This window comes from Panthera onca, chromosome B3 (genome assembly GCF_046562875.1).
Source record: "Panthera onca isolate mPanOnc1 chromosome B3, mPanOnc1 haplotype 2, whole genome shotgun sequence".
Taxonomy (NCBI): Eukaryota; Metazoa; Chordata; class Mammalia; order Carnivora; family Felidae; genus Panthera; species Panthera onca.
This window is the reverse complement of record NC_138344.1, coordinates 54,620,153-54,639,279: the sequence shown is the minus strand read 5'-3', so window position 1 is coordinate 54,639,279 and position 19,127 is coordinate 54,620,153. Positions and strand designations below refer to the sequence as shown.

Genomic DNA, 19,127 nt, shown 5'->3' with positions numbered 1-19,127 from the left:
ACAAAAAAGACAATTATTTTCTGCTTAAGAGTCAACACCATATGCCTTGCAAAATGTTTCATAACTTAGTCTAGTGTAAAGCATGCTTATCATAATCTTAGAAAAAATATTTATCCATAAATATTATTCATATTAATATACAGAATACATTTTGATCCATTCTATTACTATAGGAATTGTTAATGAAAATAGATACTTAATCTTTAGCGAGGATACAAAGATATTGACATAGATGACTGATAAAGAAATCAAAGAAGTGTTACATACATTCATGGTGCTAGAATCTGGGTTTCTCAAAGCCCCTGCAGCAGGCTGGTTGTTACTGTGTTTGGGACTGCAGTAGCCACTATCACTGTCAATGTCGGCTTCACTAGCCCCCTGCTCACTAGAGGATTCGGCAGTGGGATGGGATGCTCTTCTCCTCCTGCCTTTGGACTTCCAGAGCATTGTGGCAGAGCTCTCCGAGAGAGATTTGTTAGCAATATCTGACGGGAAATCTATAAAGCAAGGAAGGTGTGACATCTCTTTGTGAGGATCAAGTTGATAAATTCTTGTTAAATTATCATTAAGGTCATAAGAAAATGAAGGTATCTAACTTGGTAAATGGAGGAAAAAAGCAAAACCTTTTTTGAAAAGCTCAAAAGATACGATGTTCCAGACAAGTTGGTTTATGACATGCATATATTATGAAAAGAGAATAAAGTAGTTGCAGAAATATTAAAACAAACCACCAGTACCCACTTAAGAAAAATAACATCACCAATCCTTTTGAAGTCCACTGCATGCCCCCACCAACACTGCATCTTCTTCCTCCCCCAGGGTTACATTTATTTGGAATTCTGGATTTACCACTTCCTCACTTTTTAATATAGCTTTTTCATGGATTTTTACACTCCTACGACATAAATCATGTGATTTTGCACTTTCAGCTTTATAAAAATGAAATTATACTGTCCATTTTCTTTTGCGATTTGCTTCCCAGTCTGCCCCATTCCCCAACATTAGTTTAGACATTCCGATGCATGTGGCTGTAATTCATTAATATCATTAAAATCTAGGATGCCCGTGTATGAATATACCATACCATATATTACTTATTCTTTGTACCACTGATGGGATACTTGGGCTGTTCTGGGGTTTTGCATTATTGAGTAATACTGCTGTAACCATTCTTTTTTTTTAATGTTTATTTATTTTTTAGGGGTGGGGTGGTTAGAGAGGCTCCACCCTGTCAGTGCAGAGCCTGATGTGGAATTTCAACTCATGAACCTGTGAGATGATGACCTGAGCCAAAATCAAGATGCTCAACCTACTGAGCCACCCAGGTGCCCTGTGCTGTAACCATTTTTATACATACATTTGAATGTGTTTGTGTGAATATGGAAGTTTTTTTACGGTAAATACTGCCAGGCCTTATGGGATACACATATTCAACTTTACTTTGTAATGCCAAATCATTTTCAGTCACACTGTTGAAACAGTTTACAGCCCAACAGCAGGATATAAATATCCACAATGATTCACATATTCACAAATACTTGATACTATCTTCTAGGCCATAATTTTTGCTGTTAGATATAAAGAGATAGCTCACTGTGGGTTTTTCATTCGTATTTTTTTGCCTAATAATAAGGTTTGATATCTTTTCTCATGCTTTTAGCCACTAATTTTTTCCCTTCTGTGAAATACCTAATTTTACTTTTGAACTGTTTGACTTCTACCAATTTTTCTAGTGAGTTGTCTCTTATTTTGTATTTCACAAATTGTAATCAAAAAACCTTTTACAATTTCGTCCCAACCCAACAAATAACAATTTTCCTTTTTCCACATTTCTGCCTATAATTTTTACAAAGCATCAATACAATTATGAGTTGTGCTATTTAATATTACACATATGTTCTTCATAATTATAATGTAAGAAGGCTCCATATTATTCCAGAGTGGATGTCCTGCACTTCTCTTGACGTGTCGCCTGTTACTAAACATTAGGATGCTTTCAGTGTGCTACTGCAATTTGGATCTTTCATCAAACAGTCCCTTTTCTTTTTAGGGAAATACATCCATTTTGGATACATTCATAGGAGAGGGACAACTGGGTCAAAGGAAAAATTCCTACAGTCCTGCCAAATTGTCTCATCCCCCTGGTACTGTGTCCCAAGGGTCCTGAGAGTAATGTGGGATCATTTTCTTATTGTTCATACGAATTTTTTATGTCTTCATACTAATACTCTGTCACTTACAGGCATGGTAAAAATCTTTTCCAGTTTTGTGGCTTATTCTTTCACTCACTTTTGACAGAATTTATTTCAGAATTAGTTCCCTTCCTGCTGTCATAAAGATATCTGCCTGTATTTTCTTCTACTGTGGCTTCCCATTTGTCATTAATCCACCTGAAGTAGATTTGCATGGGCTGTACGTTATCTGTAATGCTATCTCTGTCATTTTCCATATGTGTTTCCACATACATATGACTCTGTTCCTGGGTCCCCTGTTCTAATTTTCATATGCTGCATTTTGCATACTGTATTTTTTGTATAACGATTTAAGATAATGTAATAGGTCTTGATATTTAGAAGAAAAGTTATTTTCTTCTCAGATGATCCTTTTAGAATTAGTCTGTCAAGTTTCCCAAAATTTCCTATTGAGATTTTGATTAGAACTATACTGCTAGCTTCACAACCATCATCCTGACTGGAGCCACGGAGAAAGTCGGGTTATTGTCTCCATATCATTCCCCACTTAAAAACCTCTGATGACTTCTTATTGCATTCACAACAAGATCGAAATCACATAACCTGACTTATGAGCCCTAAATCATCTGGCCTCTAACTCTCCAGCCTCAGCTCATGAGTTGTCATTCATTCATTTATTCTTTTATACTTATTAATTCTTTCACTCACTTAGCAATTATGTGTTGACCACTGTCCTGGGATTTAAGTGAATAACACAAACTAAAATTATTGCTTTCTTGGAGTTTATATTGTATCAGTACTCTAGAGTGATCTGGCAATGGGACACAAATAATAAACAGGACGAAAAAAGAAAATTAAAAAAAAAAAGAACTACACAGAATCTACAGACTGACTTAGGCAAAAATGACATTTGCAGGGTCAAATCATCCTATATGAACAGGTTGCTTTTTTTCAATGTCCTATTATAAAGTTATAATTTTCTGCATAAATTTACATTCCCACTAACAGTATATGAGAATTCTTTTTTCTTCACATCTTCAGGTGCACTAGTTATTTGTCTTTTTGATTCTAGCCACTCTGACAGGTGTAAGGTGATATCTTGCTGTGGTTTTGATTTGCATTTCCCTGATGATTAGTGATGCTGAGCATCTTTTCACGTGTCTATGGGCCATTTGTATATCTTTGTTTTTGCTTTTTGTTTTGTTCTTTATTTTGGTTTGGGTTTTTGGGGGGTTGTTTTGTGGTTTTGGGGGGTTATGAGGTTTTTTGTTTTGTTTTTTATTTTAGAGAGAAAGGGGCAAGCAGGGGAGAGGGGAAAAGGAGGGTGAGGGAGGGAGAGAGGGAGGGAGGGAGGGAGGGAGGGAGGGAGAGAGAGAGAGAGAGAGAGAGAGAGAGGAGAGAGAGAATCTTAAGCAGGATCCACATTCAGCAAGGAGCCCAATGTGGGGCTTGATCCCATAACCCTGAGATCGTGACCTCAGCCAAAATCAAGGATCGCATGCTCAACTAAGACACCCAGGCACCCCTATATCTTCTTTGGAAAAATGTCCATTCAGGTCTTCTGGTCCACTTAAGTCAATTATCTGGGGTTTTGTTTTATTTTGTTTTGGTATTGAGCAAATATTTGGGATATTAGTCCCTACTGGATATATCATTTGCGAATATCTTCTCCCATTCAGTAGATTGCTTTTTGTTTTGCTAATGGGTCATCTTTTCATTTTCTAGTTCTTATGCTTCAGAATACTGTCTTTGTGGTCACTTAATGAGCAAACTAAGGAAGTAAGGACTTTTAAAGCAGTCCCAGTGTTAAAAGCAGGTAGAAGTCCTTCTGACTAGGAACAACTGCAACACAGAAAGCTGTGTAATATGTTACATTGTGTTCCTTTTCTAAAGACACTCCAAGCATTTGTTAGTCTGTTAATCTCACTGCTTTATGAGCTACAAACTACATACAATGACTGTACTACCAATAAGATTGCTTTGTAACGGATTCCCAGATCCTTTCTGACTCCTAAGAGATCTAAGCAATTGTAAAAAAATAACTGAACTCATGTCTAAAGAAAAGGTACAGCCCAAATGAAAGAAAGTATGCACAGGGTGCCTGGGTGGCTCAGACAGTTAAGCGACCAACTCTTAATTATGGCTCAGGTCATAATCCCACAGTTAGTTCATGAGTTTGAGCCCCGAGTTGGGCTCTGTGCTGACAGAGCAGAACCTGCTTGGGATTCTCTCTCTCTTTCTCTTTCTCTCTTTCTCTCTCTCTCTCTCTCTCTCTCTCTCCTTCTCTCTCTGCCCTTTCCCTGCATACAAACATACATAAATTTGCATATAAATTTATTTTAAGCCAGACCAAATTGCACAGATGTGGAGATTATAGAGGGGTAAAAAGTAAATGTGCCTTTGAATAGATCTAATTCTTGGTCTTGGATCATTAACAAGAATTTTTACTAGTGTCAAAGACAATGGGTGAGAAGAGATAGTTATCTACTCCATAGCTATTAAACTAAGATCAAAGATACAAATTGGAATTTAATGATATAAACTAGAAAATAGCTAGAACGTTATAAGACTATTACTTTTATCTCTTACCAGGATAAAGCTTTCTTAATGTTTATATAGTCCTCTAAAAAACCCTGGACAAAATGATTTCCAACTAGCTCAAAATTTTTATTTGCTTGATAGGATACAGGTGCCACTCACAGGTTTGGTTCAGATCTATGCTAAAATATGGCATAGAAAACTTGCCAAGTTCTTCCTATAAAGATACTATACAATATTAGAATATTTTATAAAGGGTTTTAACCTGGTTATAAAAAAACATACAATTTTGACCTCTGCCAAAATGAGTCCTCAAATTCCTACAATGTCTGCAAAATTCTATCTCTGATTTCTGAAATGCTCCACTACTCTAAGGGAATAAGGACACCTCAAACCTTACTCAAAATTGCACATTAGCCAGGAAGCAAGTTGACAGAACATTACAAAGATGGACTGCTTTTATCCTTGCTAGAGAATTTCACAAAGTGGCAGGATAAATGGATGAAAGTCTAGAATCCTGAGAAGTGGTATAGTCCATAATTATAAAGTCAATACATGACAACAGATAAAAATCAGTGATGTATATGTAAGAACCCTTGCCTTACCAGTTTGCTGTGAAGCATCTACCAGAAGCACAATTTTTGATCGATTATCAGGACCTGCTGCATTTGTCTCTTTCTGAGTAGCTACGTTTTTCACCAGTGGCCTTTTGCTTTTTATGTGCTGTTGTAAAAGCTGTTGCTGATTTAAGCACCAAAAAAATAAAAATAATAATTTAAAATCCTACTCAATGTACTAAATAAACATTATAAAATACATACCCACTATATAACACACCTAAATGTATGTTCTAAATTAGTGGCTCCCAACCCATGGGGAAAAAGAGGGTTAGGAATTCATGAAATTATCTGTAGCTAATCATAATATATTAAATAAGGTTTTGTACACACAATTTAATACTGTTTTTCAAATAATCCTTAACACTATGACTAATAAATTATTAATTCATTTTTAACTGTTACTTGCACTTTATATTTTCTCAATCAGTAATAAATAATAGGAATATAATATCATATAAGGGGTTGTAAGTTTTTATTTAGAAGGGTAACAGAAAGGGGAGTAGCTTATCCAAGGGATAAATTTTACTTTCATGATAGCAAAAAAGTACAAAAATAATTTCTGCTTTATAGCTTGAAAAGAAAATATAAAAAGGCTGATCCTTTCCTTCACTTTTTTAATCTGACTATTCATCACTTAGGTGTGATTTATATAATAGAACTCTGAATTTAACTTCCTAAATTCAAGTGCTAGAAACGTAATTTGAGAAATTATGTTTCTTAAACATCTAAAAGTTATATACTACTATTTTATTTTACATTCTTCCGAAGTCCCAAAAGTATTTCCCTTGACCCAGTATTTCCATGAACAAAGACTAAAAGCTTTTTAAAGCAACCTCTGCTGCATGTTTGTATTTTAATGTGTGAAAAGTATGGCAGAGGACAGCAAAGACTTTTCACTGAAGAAGCTGGTCTAATGGAATCTAGGAAAGCATCAACTCCTTAATGAAACAGTCGTAAGATGCATCTAAGAAATCACTCTGCCTTCAATTAGCTAAAAAGTGCTGAGAAGAAACATGGTTTTTCTTATTTGCTTTGATATTAAGGCCTCAATATAAAAGTAACCTTTTAGTTAAGAAACAGTTACCTACAATAAACCTTAAATCTCCTGTGTTTTCAAGATCTTCATGTCTCCCTCATTTTTTTGTTTTTAATTTAGTCAAAAGGATGATCTTGACTAAGAGTGACTTCACACATTTATCTATCATTTTCTTCAGCCCTAGGAGACCCTGTGTTCAATAACATAGCAAAGCAACACTTGAATAACAAAGTGCTATTGCTACTAAAAATTCACAGAATAGAAACAATGAAGTTGAAGGGATTTAATAGTATCTGATAACCAGACAGTATCATCTGCTGATTTCTGAAGACTGAAATATATGAAGTGCATTAGTCATTCAATACCACTAGCATAGGATCCAAACTAACCACTTAGAAACACCGGTGGCACTATGCAATTTTATCACTAAATTAAAATAATTTGGAAATATTTGTGTATTATAATTATGTACAACTCTCTGAAGGAACCTGAAGATAACTGTAAATCATATCATCAATTAAGAATAAGGCACAATAAAAAACAGGAAAAATTATAAATGCTCTACCCTTGACTATTTTATATTAGTGAATGAAATGTTTTAGAGTAAATTCGGCATTAAAGGTTAATCAATACAAGTAGCAATTACTTACATTATTATTAACAACAGAAATATCAAACATAAAAGCCAATCAAAAGAAGTCACTTACTTTTGGTACAACTGGTCCTCTGTTACCATTTCTGCTTCGATGACTGGACAATGGGAAGACTTGTCCAAGCTGATTTGGACGCTCAGGGCATTCTGTGGTTATGGTATTTACAGTATTTGCAGCCTGAAAGGTGTTGGAGTAAGGTGTAGGAAAAGGATGATAGAATCCCATAACTTGGGCACATGGTGCTGGCATCAGCTGATAATAAGTATACTCTGTAGAAACAGGTGGCTGAGCAGATATAATGGGGTAGGCAAGGTATGGTCCAGCAGGATTTGGATTGGGCTGTTGCCATCGCATATCATTGTTATACAACGGAAACTGTCTGTTAAAATCAAATGAAAACAGAACACATCTATTGACAAGTCTAAAAGTAATGCTAAAGCACAATCTATTTAATTCGCTTTAAAGAAAAGGTATAGAACAGTGCCCTCATAATAAAAAAGATAAAATTATCATCTTATAAATTTCTTTGCTGTAATTACAGATTTTTAAGTATGTGTAATAACAACTTAAATGACAGTATAAAGGAATTCAACCTGATAGTGTTATTGCATTCCAAAATTTTAAAACTACATACCGTTCTTATTTATAAGTCAACCCCCTCAAGGTATTTCTGCCTAGAAGTTAAATACCTAGCCGCTGTATCTGCCAACAAAGGCGGTCCAAATTTCCCATCCAATGCTAACTATGACAGCCTTCTGCAAAAAGCAGAGTAAGGTGATCACTGTGTAAGGTGATCATTACAGTGAGTGATCTGATTCTTCCACCTCTCATTCTTCAGCTCAGTCCCTGGCCTCCTACTCCTCTTCCATACTGCCCCAACCATTTGGCCAAGTCAAGCTCTTCTCCAGGCTTCCCCCAGTGGCAATGGAAGCAGGTTTCAGGTCCATGGGAAAGAAAAGAAGAGGCAAACCTGTCCACTGCCATCTTATCCCTAACATTAGAGCTTTCTCTAGTGCAATTCCTACAAAGCATCAGCAAGATTCTTCATTTCTCAGCAGTTCTTACAGAAGATTGCTGAAGAATGAGGGGTCATGGGGGAGGTGGAGCATTGAGCTTTTCCTCACTACTCCCACAACAAAGTGCAATAATGGATAAATGTTCACTGCCATAATTTAAAAAATATTTTTAAATAATCTGCTGGCTTATTTACTCATGAATTCTCAAAGATTATTTGGTACAGTAAGAAAAATTAATCATACTTTACACTTGGCCATTTTATCAAATGCAAAAATAGCACTATTACATTTGGCTTATAAGTCACTTCGAACACAGCCCAATATAGGTCAAAATTTTGTGATATAATGCTAACTTCAATTGAAAAGGATCCCCTACTCTTTGTGTCCAATCCCCAATACTATAATTTTAGAGATTATTAACTGGAATATTTAATAATATCTGATACAATAGTTCTTGGTCTCATATCTCTCACATTCGGAATATCTGAAAGAATGTGCCCTGACACACTAGTGTGCTACATGATGGCTTAAAGAGGTCTAGATTGCCTTTGCCTTCAGGGTGGTGGGACAGAGGCTAGAGCCCAGCTACCCCATCATCCATTTATCCCAGAATGCTAGAGATGCCTAATTTTCTATGTGTGATATTACTCGAAAGAGGCTGAAAGTACTTTTAGACAGCAACAAAATGAACTACACCAATGAAGTACTAATCACTCAGTCTAAACAAGGTTAAAAAGGCTATCATGACTATAACAAGTTATACCCTAACCACTAGGTCACACATTATCTGAATTGCAAGCATTCTGCTAAATCACCCTGTGACTATAGCACAGAAGCTAAATTTAAACTAGAATCAGAGCCTAGAAATATATGTTAACCATAAAAGCTTCAATGTTAAGGACTATCCCTTGGTATTTTCTTCTCATGCCAGACTGTCCTGGAAATTGTGATTAGATACCTAATCTTAAAAAAAGGGTTTCTGCTCATCTCTTTCTGAAAAATTCTTCCTCCCTTTGTACCAATTTATTTCAAACTAATTTTAATGACTTATTATTGAAGATATGCCCAAAAAACTCCATTCCCTCTTAGAAAGACTGAGAAAACAATCTATGTTAATAATTTTCAAATTTCTACATCATTTGGTTTTATTTACTTCTCTTAAAAAAGAGAAACGGCTAATGTTTAAAAGGCACCAAAGGTGGGGTGCCTGGCTGGCTCCAGTTGGTGGAGCATGGGAGTCTTAACCTTGGCCTTGTAAATTTGAGCCCCAGGATGGGTGTAAAGATTATTAAAAAATAATAATACTAAACCTAAAAAAAAAAAAAAAATAGAAAAGGGAAAAATTAAAAAGTATGCCTCTCCAACTGCTGTATTTCCCTACCCACCCCCATGAAAAAGAAAATAATAATAAACAAATTACCTATTGGACTGGTTTTCCTGCACAAATGGATAACAAGTAATCAGGTAGCTCGGAATTGGAGTTGGTTCTACACCAGAAACATTTCCATTATCATTTGGAAGTGCCATAGGGATCATAAATGTATCAGGATTTTTCTTCTGGGGAATAAATGGTTCTACCTCAGCTGACAGCTTGACATTCTTCAAAAAGAAAGTAAAACACACTATTAATACATGAGCAAAAAACTTAATACTAATTCACGATTTAACAGTAGAAGACTCAGTGTTTACAAACAGTAATTAGATCTCCTCAGTATTTACAAAACATCCAAAGGAACAGCGATGTCAAATTAAAATAACCAAATATGGTAGGCAAAGATATCAAATAAAACAGGAGAAAACATATCAAAAGTTGCTGCATTTTAATGAAATCATTTCTTACATAACCAAAGCTGTTAAAACAATAAAGAGTGTAAGGCGGTCAGACCTGAGTCCAAAAATAAGGCTGACAGTAAGAAAACTAGCTCTTCAGACAAAACAACATGCTTTTAACTAATTTTGTTGAGGGGAAAAATCATTAAACAGAGTTCTGAAGATAATCACTTTATATTTGTTTGAATAGTCTAAAAAATAGACTATTTCTGTCCATTTTAGGAAATTAGATTAGTATGGTTTAATTAAAAAAGAAGGGAAATGTCTACAATTAATGAAAAAAATACTTAACATAAGTGCAAAAAACTTTTCACAGTTAAACTGAGAGAAAAAGAATGAGTATTTCAGTTTTCTAGTAGATAACTTGAGTAAACTGAAGGAATCCAGAACTCCCATTTTAGCTTATTTTATATCTTTTTTTTTAAATTTTTTTAAATTTATATCCAACTTAGTTAGCATATAGTGCAACAATGATTTAATGCCCCTTACCCATTTAGCCCATCTCCCCTCCCACAACCCCTCCAGTAACCCTCTGTTTGTTCTCCATATTTAAGAGTCTCTTCTGTTTTGTCCCCCTCCCTGTTTTTACATTATTTTTGTTTTCCTTCCCTTACGTTCATCTGTTTTGTCTCTTAAAGTCCTCATATGAGTGAAGTCATATGATATAGGTCCTTCTCTGACTAATTTCACTTAGCATAATACCCTTCAATTCTATCCACATAGTTGCAAATTGCCAGATTTCATTCTTTTTGATTGCCAAGTAATACTCCATTGTATATATATACACACCACATCTTCTTTATCCATTCATCCACTGGTGGACATCTGGGCTCCTTCCATACTTTGGCTATTGTTGATGGTGCTGCTATAAACATTGGGATACATATGTCCCTTCGAAAGAACACACCTGTATCCCTTGGATAAATACCTAGCAGTGCAATTGCTGGGTTGTAGGGTAGTTCTAATTTTAATTTTTTGAGAACCTCCATACTGTTTTCCAGAGTGGCTGCACCAGCTTGCATTCCCATGTAACGTTTCTTATAAAAAAATCTACAGAAACTTATAAGATATATTTTAAAAACTCAAGTATTTTAGGAGGAACATGTGGGTGACAAAACTATAAAGACAAATAAATAAGATCCACTAAGGTGAAGTTAGGAATTACTCATATGAAATTACTCCTATGAACGGGAGTTGTGATCACAGGAGGCACTAGAGAGCTTCTGAGTGCCTGGCAAAGCTCTATATCCTCACTTGGGTGATAATTACCAGGCATTCACCTTATATATAATTCATTAAGCTGTACATTGTTTTTATGCAGTTTTCCTTCTGTATTTAACAATTTTTTAATTATAAAAAGAAAAAATCTATAAGCACATTCTGCAAAAGTAGAATGTTAAAAACCACATAAATATTACAATCTAAAAAGATACTAAATCTTTAAGAAACCAGTAAGTGAAATGCAATCCAATGTTTCAAGCACTGAAATCAATTACAAAGCAACAGTCCTAACTAGAACTTTTTCCCAACAAACCCATTAGGGTGGAATTTATTGGAAGCTCTGAGCAAGGCAGAGCTCCTAGAATAAATTTCAGGCATGTTTCTCACAAAAGAAATCAGTAACAAATCCAAGAAAATCTGAAGACAAAATCTGAAGACTTGATATGCTCCATAGAATAGGCAACTTTTCTTAAAAAAAAAATATTCTCTAAAAAGAATCCCCTAGAAATATTCAGAATGCTTGTAAAAAAAGGTGGAGAGGAAGAAGCAATCTGAACTATTTACAGCAGTATTAACTCAATAACCTTCCTACCTGATTTAACTTTAAAATCTACTTTTATAGTATTAACCAAATCCGAAATAGAGACAGAACTTGCACTACAAATACAGTATCTATGAGCTGAAGCTGGTTTCTTGAATTTCAACATTGGAAGCAAAAACTCCTTCAAATGCTTAAATAGCCTAAGTCACTAATTTTCACTGTGATAATCATCAGAATTCAAAAATTATTCATGTAAGGTATAAAATATCAATGTAATAAATGGGCCGAAAATGGGGGGTGGGGGGGGGGGGAAGCTGATTTTCAACAATAAGGCACAGATAATGGAAACCTGCTTTATATAGTTCATGCATAGGCATAAAGAGAGGGAAAACTTAAATCACATTTTAAGGACACTAAAAATGTAATTTTTAGGATTTCTTTGAAAAATCAAAAAGTCCTTTGAACATATAACTCTCTGAACAATTTTATAAATCTGTATTAGAAGGCATTAAGACTCTTTTTAAAAACAAGGAACATGATTACATAAAATTTCTATATGAAAAAGACAAAATACTAATAGAAAGAAGATAATTTAAAGATCGCCAAGTTTCCTGACACCTCCTGCCAAAGACCAACTCATAAAGCACACTGGTAATAACAAATTCAAATTCTTGCTTGTCAAAAGTTGCAACAAGTTTTTATACTTAGTGTTATTTTACTTTATAAGAGTTTTATCAACTTAACCCGCTGTCCAAAATGTGGCATGTATAACTTATAACTGGTATCTGTACATATACACCGCATGTACCCTTAAATATTAAAGTTTGCAATGATTTCTATTCTCAGTCCAATTCTAATATCAGAGTTCAACAATAAAACTCACAAACACTGAAGTGATCCTTTGTTTTTAGCAAAAAAGAAAAGCTGCTGTAGTCAACAGCTGCACAAACAGAAGATGTCACTAGTAGGAACAGACTGGCAAACTTTCTCCTATAGTTACAACTCTGTATGGTCTTAAAAATTGTTTGTTGTGACTTTGGGGACTTCAGTATCATACACTAAAATGAAGCATCTGCTATTCTCAGTCCTAAAAAGTAATGTTATGATCCCGAACTACTCTTAAATTTCACATAATAACGTCCATATAGGCAATATGTTAAGTAAGCAACAAATTCTGGCAGTATTTCAATTATGTTAGTATAGAAATCAAAGAAAAATGTCCTACATGGTGGACAACAAAACATTACGAAAAAATGAAAAAAAAAAAAAAAAAGAAACTACTTCATATAATGATATTCCTCAGTTTGAATTTGTTTTTTAGTCTTTATTTTTCAAAGATCTATCTTTTAGAAATCAGAAATTTTATAACAGGGAGTTGTCTCCTTAAAGTATATATAAATATAAAATAAGTTTAAACCACACAAAGTCTATTCCTGTACTACTATTTGCTTTAAAAATATATCTACATAAGTAAAATTATCTTTATCTTTCAGAAGTTATTTCAGAATTTTCCAAATTAATGAAAAATCATAATAATCCCAGAAAACTGTACGGGGGGGTGGGGGGGAGGGAGGGGAAACTTAGGCAGTTTCACATTCCTTTTAAATTTAGCATATATTAAAACAAATGTCAATAATAAAACTTCTTTGATGTGAATAATCTAGAAAACTCAAGAATTTATCAGAACATGAAACTATAAAAACCTTCTTTAAAAGAGTATATTAAGCAAACACATTCAAATCACTGACAGCCTATATAAATTCAACAAATATGCATGGGGTACATGTTCTGGAAAGAGCACTGTAGTAGACTGGTTTAGGGGAAAGGGGCAAACATTACTATGGAGCACACAACAGCAGGAAATGCACACTAAACTCCTCTGAGAACCTCCAGAAGAGAGCATGTATTTTTCCAAGATTAAGCAATAGAAAAAAACACCCACTTAGAATCAAAACTGAAGTAGAACACAATAAGGCACTCTCCCACAGTGAACTTTCAGAATTTTACACCTACAGAAAAAATATGACCATGGAAACCCTCTGCATCCTTTCTATGTTAAGGTAAAAACATGACATAGCAAACATTAAGATATTTTACATCTCATGGCTAAAGAAAAACATCTTCTAAAGGAAAAATTGACTAATGCTTAAGAGATACCTGCTGGTTGTATTGTTTCTGATTGGAATGGCTTATATGGAAAGTAAACACTTGCCAAATTAATTGCAGTAGTTATAAACAAAAGTTTTGCAAGACTCAAGAAAATATTGAGAAAAAAATCAAAATATTTAACTTAGATGGCTCACTTGATTTACTATTCATACCTTTTCATCTTTTCTTAAAATAGACCACACCTAATCCACACCTCCTATTAAAACATGACTGTACTTTCCGAAAAACCAACTTTCCAAATTTAATACTGGTTTTTGATTATCTAACTTATTAATTTCTGGTTTTATATTTCTTCTTCTCTCTTGCTTTGATAGGGTTTTCTCGCTACATCTAGTCCTGAATGCTTAATTTTTATTTACCTTTTAAAATGTTTAATAATGAAAGCATTTATGACTATGCATTTGCCTCAGAGTATAGCTTCAGCCATATCCCATAGGTTTTTATATGTAGTATTTTACTACTTTTTAAATAATCCATAATTCTACTTTTTTATTTCCTCTTTGATTTAAGGGCTTAAGGAAAAATGTCTTTTTAAATGTCTAAAGGTCATTTTCACTAAATGAGCATTATTAACTTTCTTTCTGACTACAAAAGTATTATTTTTAAAATCTGTTAAGACGTATCATTTACTGATATTCATAAAGGCCAACTACAAGTATTACTGAATAATGTTTTATAGTAACTTATTTAGAATACATCTAGTTTACAATGCAGATACTATTTGAAGTTTATTATTTAAAGGAAAGAATTATAAGCCAGATGATTTTGTATCTTTATCCACGAACAGCACTTTGCATGAAGTCATATATATTTGCTACATGTTTGCTTTTCTAAGAGTTAAAGACATTGGTGATCAATAGTTTTGTAAATTCTTATAAAAGAACTCATCTAATGTTAATGTACTAAAAATTAAGCCAATGTTTGAATTATTTGATAATACAAAAGAAACTGCAAACTTCAAATGTTCTGTCTCTTCTAAGCCCAGAAGAATGTTTCCTAAATGTTTCCTAAAAACAGAAACATTAAGCCTTTATAAACAAATGAACTCCATCATTTATTTCTCACATCCCTTTACACCAACTTTTTTTAAGGACCAAAAAAATTATTTTTTGGTATAATGTGTGCATATTATAACATATAATGCATTATGCCAACTAATAATGCATTATGCCAACCATAATATTATTATACCAACCATAATAATGCATTATACCATCTAGTATCTGTTCTTAGAACACCTAACTCTGGCAGTTAAAATTAAGCTACTAGTTTTGATTTAACACAGTCTTTCTATAAAACAGTACTTCTAATATCCTCTTCTGATTATAACATTCTTTCAAATAGTCACTTTTGCAATTAAGACTATTATCTAGCATGCATTCCCAGTAACTTACTTTTTATAATCTTGATCAATATAGATAAAATTTATTCTTTTATATCAAGATTTTATTTTATTTTTTTTAAAAAGAGGTAATTTAGGATGCCTGGGTGGCTCAGTTGGTTAAGCGTCCACCTCTTGATTTTGGCTCAGGTCATGATATCACTGCTCATGAGATAGAGCCCTGTGTTGGGCTCTGTGCTGACAGCATGGAGCCTGCCTGGGATTCTTTCTCTCCCTCTCTCTCTGCCTCTCCCTTGCTCATGCTCTCTCTCTCAAAATAAATAAACATAAAAAATAAATAAATAAATAAAAATAAATTTTTAAAAACGGTAATTCAAGTACAGCAACGTGAATGGCTTCAGGCAAAACATACTTTTTTTTTTTTTTTTTTTTTTTTTTTTAAAGTTACACTTGTAGGGGGTGCCTGGGTAGCTCAGTGGGTTAAGCATCCGACTTCAGCTCAGGTCATGATCTCACAGTTTGTGAGTTTGAGCCCCACGTCGGGCTCTGGGCTGACCACTCAGAGCCTAGAGCCTGCTTTGGATTCTGTGTCTCCTTCGCTTTCTGCCCCTCCCCTGCTCACACACACACACAGGTTCTTGCGCACGCAGGCTGTCTCTCTCAAAAATAAACATTAAAAAGAAAAATTAAAACTATACTTGTGCAATACTCCAAGGACTTCAATTAGGTTAACATGAAATGCTCAGTTTACATAAAGTACTGTTTTTTAAAAATCAAATTTCTATAAATCGCTAACTTCTACAGTATTATAATAAGTCTTAACGCTGTAGGCATTCCCAAAAATTCAAAATGTAAACTAACACTGGTCTCAAATGAAAAAGCAAACAAACATTTTGTGAGGGGAAAATGTAAATTCACCCATCACATATATTTTTAGTGACTTTTACCTATCTAAATTCGCTTCTTTAGTAAAAATATAAAAGTATATTCCACGTAACCTGAAAAAGTCATTACATTACTTCATGGTATAGTGAAAACAATCAAGAACTCCACAAAGCTATAAATAACTAACTGAAACTTGGGGAAATAAATATCTGAAACTTGAACAAAGTAAAATAAAATAAATATCTGAAACTTGGAAAAAAAAAAAAAAAGAAAACTTGACAAAGCTGAGAAGTCTCAGTTCTAGCCCCTAATCTACCATTAAGTTAATAGTTGTTAGCCTTTTTTCAGTGATTGATTCCTTTGAGAATATGATGAAAATAATGGAGACTTGCCCCAGAAAAATGCTAATATAAAATGAAGCACACTCCTTCCAGGTCATCCATGGACCCCTGAATTAACTGCTTACAGCCTGAACAAAGCAAAGTAGCATCACTTTTCTGTGTCTGTTTCCTGTGAGTACGTAGCACGCGGGAATACAGAGTGGTTAGAATTATTCTCTTACTTCAAGTTTAGGCTGGGGACGAGGCAGGAGGTACCAGAGGTAAAAAAGGAATTCTTCAACGGAAAACCTACGTTCACGATTTCTTTATAATCCTTAGATTCCTACAAGGTTTTAATAGGTTGTGGACTTTGGAAAGATGTAGGATGAAAGAGGAATAGGTTCTCTAGTTTAAATAATTTGTTCATAGCACTTGCTGTTAAGATAATCACACACAAACAGCTTTGCTAAATAGTTAATTACATTTCCTCTAAGATGAAAGGAACCATAAGTATACATATGGCAGCATTACTGGTTACAGTTCTGGCATCATGATGAAGGACCAAGAGTTTAACCTTTTCATTAGTGACACACATACAAGAAAAGCATTCAAGAAAATTTCCTATTCAATTGTCAGGCTTTGAAATCAAAGGCATTTCTGATAGATGCCTTAAAAAATATATTTTTCATTAAATTGGATATAGGCTATACATAGAATACTCTGGGTCACAGCAAAGCCAAGAAGTTCCCATCAATTTTGCTTTGGTAAGTCCAGGTATTATTTCATAAAAATCATTTGTGTTTTCAAAGTCATATTTTCATAAAGCTTTAATTTAAGCTTTTGTAAAAACAAATATACACAACTAGGAATCTGCCTGCAAAAAGAGACCGATTTCAAAATCAAAATTGCCTTTGACTAGCTACAGATATACATATACAGCAATTTGTGAAATCTTGTCTCATTTATTCAGATACTAATTATCTATTTGTAAAATAATTATGCAAATCACTAATCTCTTTTTCCTTCATCTATTTGCCTAGCTCATCTCTGGGCAAAGCCCTCAACTGATGAGAATGCATAGTGAATAAACTTCGATTTCATCAAATTAAGTCGTTTCATAAAGGTCTAAAGGATGGAAAATACTAGCATCCTTGGGGGAAAATTATTATTTTGGATTATATACACTGTCATCATCCCTGCCTTCCAGCAACTACTCGCACGGACAATCAAGAATTTAACGCATTTAAAAACAAAATAGAATACTAACTGAACAACTCCGTGAATATGAAAACGGGCTCGGAAATGAATTCACAGTTCGGATCAAACATTCTTAAAATATAAGCTCAATTTTTAAAAAAATACTAATGTTTGCAAGATAAATGGACAGAAAGGCAGGGAAAAACCATAATATTTCATATCTTAAAGGAAACACCTCCCTAAGACCACGACGAGAAACAATGTTTTTTTTTTTTTTGCTCAATGGAACGTAGCTCTAAAAAACCCGTAACTCTCCTGCATCTGTAGTTATCACACATTCTCTGACAAGTCTTTCCGGGTGAGAAGCCTTCGAAAGCTTTTCCACCTTGAAAATACATTCCAGAACTGAAGGGTGGGGGGAGAATTACTCCTTGGAAGTTATAAACCCTCCTCTCAGGAGAGCCCTGACAACTTGGGAGTCTTCAGGCCCTTTCCACCAAACCACGGAGGAGGGGCAAAAACGAATCCCCAGCCCTGACGGAAGGGGGTAACCAGGGCTGAAAAAGCCCCCGAGCCCGAGGCAGCATCTGGAACAATGCTGGAGTGGGGCGCCGCCAGGCTCTCAGGCGAGGGGAGTCTGCACCCGCAGGAACTCGAGGGTTCCAGCCGTCCGGGCCCAGGCTCAGAGACCAGGGCCCGCCGGGGAGGAAGCGGCGACCCCCAGCACCCGGCCAGGCCTGCCGCCCGAGCCCTAGTACCTGGTCAGCGGGGGCTCGGTCCATGGCGCCTGCAGCCGCAACGGGCCCGCGTTAGTCGGTGTGGAGAGCGCCTCGGGCCGCTTTCTCCATGGCCCCCCGCTCGACTCGAGACCGGGTTCAGGACCTCCGCCCCTATCTGGCTGGCCCCGACGCAGAGTCCGGCTACGCCACTGGCCGAGGAGGTGGCTCCAGCTCCAGGAGATGGAGGAGGCGGTGGCAGCTTCGGGGAGGGATCATCTGGGACGGAAGCCGAGGAGGGCCTAAATAGGCGGAGGAGTAGTTGAAAATGGCGGCACGCGGAAGGGCAAGGAGGGGGAGGGGCCGCGACGGGGCGTGGGCGGAGCGACTGCCAAAGGCCTGAGCTGGTGATGGCCGGAGCCTGGGCTGACTGACCCGTAGGCTGAGGCCAGGTGGAGATTCCTGAGAGCAGGTGCCCCAGACTACTCTGCGCTTTGAGCCAGACTTCACCTCTGGACTGTTAAACTGGAGGAGTGTCGGACCACTTGGGACCTAGGCCACCCGGGTTCCAGCCTAAAGGAACCTCAAAGACTACTTCATTATCCCAAACCACCTCTTAATAACGTTGTAAAAGCTTTTAGCTGCCCACTGTACTTTATGATCCTTCCCTATGTTATCCAGCCAAAGGGAATCACGACTATAAAGGAAAACACCATAGAAGGGCCACCATAAAGAAACCTAGTCAGGAGGTTCCACAAATGCTTATTGATTAGGTAATTCATTGTCCAGGCCAGGCTCACCTCTATACTCCCCTCCATGCTGATCGTGCCTATCTCGGAATCCCTGTATCA

General features: G+C 35.7%; 1 protein-coding gene across 2 annotated transcripts in view; it reads right to left on the bottom strand.

The window, feature by feature from the left end:
- The window catches only part of SECISBP2L (SECIS binding protein 2 like), a 65,958-nt gene extending 47,386 nt beyond the window's left edge, over positions 1–18,572 (bottom strand). For both annotated transcript variants that reach the window (XM_060618594.3, XM_060618595.3), the window contains exons 1-5: positions 18,319–18,572; positions 9,476–9,654; positions 7,094–7,418; positions 5,336–5,471; positions 268–497 (exon numbers count right to left, since the gene is read on the bottom strand). In XM_060618594.3, coding sequence (XP_060474577.1) covers positions 268–497; positions 5,336–5,471; positions 7,094–7,418; positions 9,476–9,654; positions 18,319–18,342 — 894 coding nt within the window. In that variant the 5' untranslated portion in view covers positions 18,343–18,572. The remainder of the gene's footprint in view (positions 1–267; positions 498–5,335; positions 5,472–7,093; positions 7,419–9,475; positions 9,655–18,318) is intronic.
- Between the last annotated feature and the right edge of the window lie 555 nt (positions 18,573–19,127).